The sequence below is a fragment of the Ictidomys tridecemlineatus genome, chromosome 3 (assembly GCF_052094955.1).
Source record: "Ictidomys tridecemlineatus isolate mIctTri1 chromosome 3, mIctTri1.hap1, whole genome shotgun sequence".
In the NCBI taxonomy this organism is placed as follows: Eukaryota; Metazoa; Chordata; class Mammalia; order Rodentia; family Sciuridae; genus Ictidomys; species Ictidomys tridecemlineatus.
This window is the reverse complement of record NC_135479.1, coordinates 14,760,639-14,767,955: the sequence shown is the minus strand read 5'-3', so window position 1 is coordinate 14,767,955 and position 7,317 is coordinate 14,760,639. Positions and strand designations below refer to the sequence as shown.

General features: G+C 47.2%; 1 protein-coding gene across 1 annotated transcript; it reads right to left on the bottom strand.

Annotated features, from left to right (window-relative positions):
* Nucleotides 1-3,018: 3,018 nt before the first annotated feature.
* Nucleotides 3,019-6,896, bottom strand: Gh1 (growth hormone 1). Its single transcript, XM_078040986.1, has 5 exons — nucleotides 6,880-6,896; nucleotides 4,222-4,411; nucleotides 3,901-4,017; nucleotides 3,600-3,761; nucleotides 3,019-3,319 (listed from the first exon to the last, which is right to left on the bottom strand). The coding sequence occupies exons 1-5, from the start codon at nucleotides 6,894-6,896 to the stop codon at nucleotides 3,119-3,121; spliced, it is 687 nt and encodes a 228-aa protein (XP_077897112.1). The 3' UTR covers nucleotides 3,019-3,118.
* Nucleotides 6,897-7,317: the final 421 nt, after the last annotated feature.

The window sequence follows — 7,317 nt, the reverse complement described above, 5'->3', positions numbered from 1 at the left end:
AATGACAAGATTTTTGGGCTGGGGTCGGGGCTCAGTGGTAGAACGCTTGCCTAGCATGTGTGAGGCACTGGATTTGATTCTCAGCACCACATATAAATAAATAAAGGTCTATCAATAACTAATAAAAATATTTTTTTAAAAAAATGACAAGATTTTCTTTTCTTTTTTTTAGTTGTTGATGGACCTTTATTTTACTTATTTATATGTGGTGCTGAGTCTTGAACCAGTACCTCATAACGTGCGAGGCAAGCGCTCTACCACTGAGCTACAACTCCAGCCCCAAGATTTTCTTAAAACTTAGTCCTGATCTTATTTATCAAGATAATTTCTTGTGTCTATTAGGTTTTGTTAACTAGGGTTCATACCTATTTTAAAGCTTTTTTTTTAAGATTGTTTTATAGCTCTGGTTAAATAAACAACTGTTATTTTAGGATATTACAATAGAGTTGACACCTTAAATTTATGGGACCAGAGAATGTATACAAATGAAAACTAAACATTTGTCCAAGCTGTCTTAAGTGTTATGTAAAAGCTTGTAAAATGAAAACTATATAGTTTTAATACAAGTATGATAACTGATGAAGGCTCTCTTTTGTACATTGTACCCCTCATAAAAGAGTCACACTGCCATTTAAAAATCTGGTTTACATTTGTTTCCTTTATTTACTTGATGTTTCATTGTTTTATAAATGAGATGCTTTAATACATCAGATAATAAGTCTATTTCTGATACCTCACCCGAGTTAAGGCTCTACCTCTCACCTTACTCCATGTTAGGATAGCTCCAAAGTAGGCCAGGATTAAGCTCATTTAAAGTTATGTTCAAAAGGGAGATTTTTGGTTATAAAGATTACTATGATTTCAAAATAAACAAGGGATACAATGCAAAACTAAGGAAAGATTTGGAGGAATTATAAAAGATATATAAAGTTGTAAAAGTTGCAAAAGAAAACAAAATTTGTAAAGAATTTCATATGTGATGAGTTAATAAATTAATGGGTCTTTGTATATTCTAAATAGATATTAAATATGCCTTAGTGTTATTACAGACACTATGTTTCTTGGTTTTAAGCTATTATAAAACTAAATCATCATATAACTTTATAACTGCTGTTAGTATTTTACAAAATTACTACTTCTAACAAAACAACATGAACTAATTTAAGACAATAAACCATCAACTACAGGACAGATAGGATATAATGCTGACTTTCAATACTACTACTGACCCCAGTTAAATAAAAAGGTAACAATAAAATTATAGGCATTAAAGTTAAAACCTAGTGCTCCTATTTCAAGAATGGCGAAACTGGCCTACTGGTGTTTAAAACCAAAACTTGGAGACTAAAGTCAAGGAAGTAAAAGTTGGGGGTGGGAGAGCAACCCAAACACAACAACAACAAACCAGCCAATATTTTGGTCCTTGCCCTCTAAGGTCACCCTGAAGTCAGGGAACAACCGAACTTCTTTAAGGGCCTTGAAACTCTGGTAAGTCACCAGGCCTCCTGATCAAAGGGATCTACAGGTTCCTAGAGAACAGGAAGCCAACCAGTGCACATTCTGTAATGAGGAGGGTCTGTAGAAAGGGAAAAGTCCCTGATGCTTCTGAGAAAGGTAGTTTACAAAAATCAAAGGACATTTCACAGCTCAAGGGGAAACCTGTGCTGTTATAAAAATTTAAAGTTGTGTGTATGTTTTTAGCAACTCTGTTGATGTTTCTAAAGCCTTAAATGATGTCCACTCACAAATGAATGACATGTCAAACCACACCTTAAAACTCTAACAAGTTGCTATCTTTGTGGTCTTCAGAGGCTACCTGATAACACCGATTGTTTTTGTTCTAATTGTTTGCAAAAAAACAATACTTTGCTGTCTGGTTTATTGCTGTACTGGCATGATCCTTACCCTCTGTACACCTTGTCTAGTCACCTGCCAACTGCTACCATGGACCTCTGTACTGCAGACACCTGCAGAGTCTATTAAGCTCCAGATGGTCATGGAGATGCTACCTACCATGGAAGTACCATCTGACTTTTATAGGGGTCCATTAGATAGATCTCTCTGGGAGGACCCTGACTGCCATTCTTCTCTCAACACCCCTTTTCAGCCTGAAGAAGCTAGAGTGGTCATTGCCCAAATTCCCTAACAGTGGTTAAAGTTACCTCTCCAGAGTGGGGAAGAACCTCAGGAGGAAGAGATAAGGCTGGGAGGGTAGGGAGATGGGCCCCTGGGTAAATTCCTGGGTGAAAGAGCACAAACAGCACATACAGATATTTTCTAAGAAACTTACAAAAAGGCTATTCTTAAATCAGGACCTATGTGACTGGGTCCATATCTTTCCAAAGAAGGGAGCATGCATGATTCATATTTTGGAGTGGACTAAAGGTGTCCAAATACCTCATGGATACCGAGACCTTACCCAGGATTGGGCAGCGGGCCCACTTCCTTAACCTATAGATCTCTGTAAACCCTGAGACAATAGCTTTCTTAGGTATCCCTTATCCCTTTCTTGGGACACCTCCCTCCTTGGGAGCTCTGCTTTCTTTTTATTAATCTAATAAATTCTGTTACTTTGCTCTCACCCTTGAGTCTGTGGACTTTATTCTTCAAATCTGTGAGACAAAGAATTCAACTCCCTGCTCCGTGCTCTACTGACTTGACATATTTTTCTCCCATGGAGACATTTTACTCCTCTACTTAATAATCTGTCTTGTTTTCATTTCTTCTGGCTCTTGGGGGCCTAAGTTTGGCATTGCCAGTCGTGCTGGGTAGGAAGCCTCCAAGTACCTATGACCTTTCTGAGCTATGACTACCCAGAAAGCTGGGACACCTACTGGAGGGTATGGATGTAGTGTGTGAAGCGAGTGGAGTAATGTGTCAGCTTTATTCTGGCCCAAGAAAAGCCAGGTCTGGGTCCTATTAGAGCCCACAGCATCCCCACGGTTGTCTTCCGGGCCTGCCTCCGCCCCACACTGCCCGCCTTCTGCCCACGGTATGAAAACACCTAGCGAGACAAAATGATGCAACTTGACTTTATTAGGACAGGATGGTGGGCACTGGAGTGGCACTGCCCAGGGCAAGGGGAGGTGCCGGAGCAGTGGACAGAGGTGCCATGTCACTAGAAGGCACAGCTGCTTTCCACAAAACGGCGACATTTCATGACCCGCAGGTAGGTCTCGGCTTTATGCAGGTCTTTCTTGAAGCAGGAGAGCAGCCCATAGTTCTTGAGCAGCGCGTCATCACTGCGCAAGTTGATGTCAAACTTGTCATAGGTTTGCTTGAGGATCTGCCCAGCCCGGGGGCTGCCATCTTCCAGTTCCTACAAGAGGAAGAAAGGGCAGGAGAGGCCGAGTCCCAGGGAGCTCTGCCCTCCCCCTCTCAGCCATTTTCTTCCCTCCTCCCCTTGGAAGCCAGAGAAAAGCCAGAAGGATTTAAAAAGAGAATTGAGGAATGAGATGCATCCTCCTGCCTCAAGCCCTGACTGGTAAAAAGAGAGCAGCAGCATTTCTGTCCCCAGCCCCATGGAGCTCCAGCCCTCAGTCCAGCCAGCAGGGCCTCCAGGCCCAGGCAGAGGTTGGAGATCCCGGTGTCATCCTCACCCGCATCAGAGCCTGGATGCCCTCCTCCAGGTCCTTCAATTTCTCATAGACGCGGTCCGAGGTGCCAAACACCAGGCTGTTGGTGAAGACCCTGCTGAGGAACTGCACGGGCCCCAGCCATGACTGGATGAGCAGCAGTGAGAAGCGCAGCAATTCCATGTCCTGCAGGAGAAGGGCTGGGGTGTGGGGCTGTGGCCAGGGTGGCCTCTGCCTGGGCCTCCAGCACCACCCAGCTTGGGGGAGAAGGCTGCCGGGCAGGAAGAGAGAACTGTGTCTAAGGAGAGCCCAGATGGCCACTTACGGATCTCTGCTGGGCCTCGTCCTTGCCCGTGGGGGCAGGGATGGTCTCTGAGAAGCAGAAGGCAGCCTGGGCGTTCTGGATGGAATACCGCTGTCCCTCGGGGATATAGGCACGCTCCTGGGGAAAGCACATTTCTGAGGTTGGAGTTGGTGACCAGCTCTCATGGCTATTTTTCAGGAACCCCTTCCGTTTCTGCTCATTTGATAGCACTTCAGCCCTGAGCCCCTCTCTTTTCTCCCATTGTTTCCCGGCGGCGGGGGGGGGGGGGGACACTTGCCTCCTCCTGCCACCCTGCCCAGTGCTCATCCTTGGGGAGCTTACAAACTCTTTGTAGGTGTCTGCAGCCAGCTGGTGCAGGTGTTGGGCTCGGAGCACAGCATTGGTGAACAGGCTGGACAAAGGCATGGCTGGGAAGGTGCTGGCTTTCTGAGGCCAGGACAGGCAGAGCAGCATGAAGGCCAGGAGCCAGGCAGTCCGACAACCTAGAGAAATGCCGGAGGGCCAGGAGGCCCTAAGCAGGGGGCCACTCTGTCCAAGCCCCTAGAACATTTCCTTCTCTTCCCACTCTCCCCGGGGACTGAGACCATTCTCAACATGGCCGAATGTTAGGCTTAGATGGCTATACTCATATTAAGAAGCCCTAAATACCAAGGTTAGTGTCCCTATTGCACCTGCAAGGCCCCTTCATCTCCTCTCAGTCTACCCCAGGCCAAAGGGGGATTGGGGTGCTTACCTGCAGCCATTGCACCTGGGCGAGCTATCCACAGAATCCTGAGCAGTTTGAGGAGCTCGGCCCTAGGATCCTGGAGTTGGTCCCTTGCAGGCCCTTTTTATACCTGGCCCCTTCCCCCCACTCCAAGGCCCCCACCTATTTTCTCTATACATTTATGCATGGGGGCACTGATGGCTGTGTTGATGGATAATTTAGAAGCTTCTTCCACTCATCCGATTCCGGCTCCTCGCTGGGGTCATGTCCCCCATCCTATCACCGTTCCCTCACCACTCTGACCAGGCTTGTGAGGCTGGGCAGCGTCTCAGTGAGGGACCACCTCATCCTTCCTCTTTGTAAGTGGGAGGTGGTAGAGGAGAGAAGCCTGAGTCCAGGGGTGCTGTGCCAGGATGTCATTGTGGGATTGTCTGTCACATTGAGGATGGCCCAACAGGGACCCTCCAAAAGGAAGCAATGTCAGCATGGCTTTTTTTTTTTTTTTCCTGTACTGAATGTTGAAGCCAGGGCCTTGCACATGCTAGACAAGCTCTCCTCCACTGAGCTACATCCCCATCCCTTTTTATTTTTTATTTTGAGACAGAGTCTTGCTAAGTTGTCGAGGCTGGTCTTAAATTTCTAATCCTTTTGCTTTGGCCTGACTCTCTGGGATTACAGGTGTGCACCCCGCAATGCTGGGCTAGGACGATATTCTTGAGAGCAACGCTGACCTCTTCCCACTCTCTGCATGGTTCCCCTCCACTTACCAGAGAAATAGTATGTGCTGGGGAAGGGGGCCAGGGACAGCCTATAGATCTTGGGGTCTCTGGGCTCAGTTCAGCCCCAAATTCCATTTTTGCTTCCTTCATCCCATTACCTTGGCCAGCTGCGGGGTGCTGGATGTAGTGCTAATTCTGACCACTAGGGGGAACAAACCCCACATATTGCTCTTCCCTTCCCCAAGTTTCTGGGTCTCCCTCAAGTCCAGGTATATGGGGCAAAGAACCCAAACTTTGGGCATTGCCCCTACTCCTTGGACTGCCACAGAAATGCAAACCAAGAAGCATAAATTCTGAGGACAGACCACAAGTGCTTTCTTCCACAGCCCTGAAACCTCAATATCAAAGTTGAAGACTTTGAGTCTCCTCCCTAATGTTAGAACTCAAGAGTACAGCAGCCTGAAAGATGCCCTCCACTGAGCTACATCCCCATCCCTTTTTATTTTTTATAAAAAGAAGGAGTCATTGTAGTCTCCTTCTCTTCCTTCTCCAACAAGAGCCTGCCTCACATTCAACCCTTGCAAGCACCTTGTGAATGAGAAGTTACCATCACACCCATTTTCAAGAGGAAGAGACCGAGGCTTCAAGAGACCGACTTGCACAAACCAACTCAGCAGAGGAGGCAGCTCTGCACAGACTTGCTTTCCTGTATTTCATTTACCTATCCCCCTCGCAGTCTCTGCAGTGCTGCTCCGTTATTTAATTTATATATTTATTTTAAATATTTATTTTTTTAGTTGTACATAATACCTTTATTTTGTTTATTTATTTTTATGTGGTGCTGAACATCAAACCCAGGGCCTTGCATGTGCTAGGTGAGCGCTCTACTGCTGAGCCACAACCCCAGCCCAGTTATTTTAGCTTCTAAGGACGCTGGCATCCTCTCTCAAATCACAAGAATGTCTTTACATCATTTTTCCTCCCTTAATGAGCAGATTCCCCCCCGCCTCAGTTTTCAGGAGAGGAAAGTCCCGGGGCACAGATTCACGTGGGAACCTTAGAGGAGGGCAAGGTGAGGACGGAGAAAGCAGGACTGGGCCTTTTGGCCTCCTGGTGCCCAGGTTGGTGCTGTTTCAGCATCTGAAGCAAACCCGCCTCCAATGCCCCCAAATAAAACACTGCCCTGCTGTGCAAACCTCCCACTCCTGAGTCTCAGAGCATTCAGCACTCGACCCTGTAGGAGAATAAACAAGTCAACCTTCCCAGAAATGATTGGTTCTATGGTTGGGTATAATGTTGGCACCAACATTGAAAAATCACGCCCCTGTGGTCCAGAGTGGCAGAGCTCAGGCTGCTCCACCTCCCTGATTTTAGAACCAGAGACAGAGCATCTTTCCTTCCCAGCATTACCTAAGCATTGCCCAAGCAGTGCCCCTGACTCATTATCTACTGGGAAGCCACCAGGATGCTAGGGGTTGTTCTCCTGGTCAGTCTGGGAAGACCTGGGCAAGGTGCTGGCTCTAGGAAGAGGGGCCACAGGGAACGAGAGGATACCCTTTCTTCTCCTCCATCCAGCTCCCCTGAAGAGGAGGAGCCAGGTGGGAATTGGAGGGTCTCTGAGCCCACATAGCCTTCTGTCATGTTCCTCCTACATTCCCAGGAGAGGGGACAGTAAACATGGAACTCCCATGACACAGACCTCTAGCTAAGACTGGGGGATTATAAATGGACTTTGGATAAGAGGGAGAAATCGCTGGCCTCCTCTGGGAGTGAGGACAACAGGAGCCGGAGTTGACTTTGATGGTCACATAGGAGGACATAATTGAGGTGTGGCTGAGGCACCAGAGAGGTTACTGCCAAGGACCAGGTGGGACCAGCCAAGGAAGAGGAGCCTCTCTCCTCTCACCATCTCATAACTGAGGTGATCCCAGAACTGTGGTGGCCAGGGACATGGAGCTCCCTGGGGATACGCTTTGCAACTGCTGGATCCAG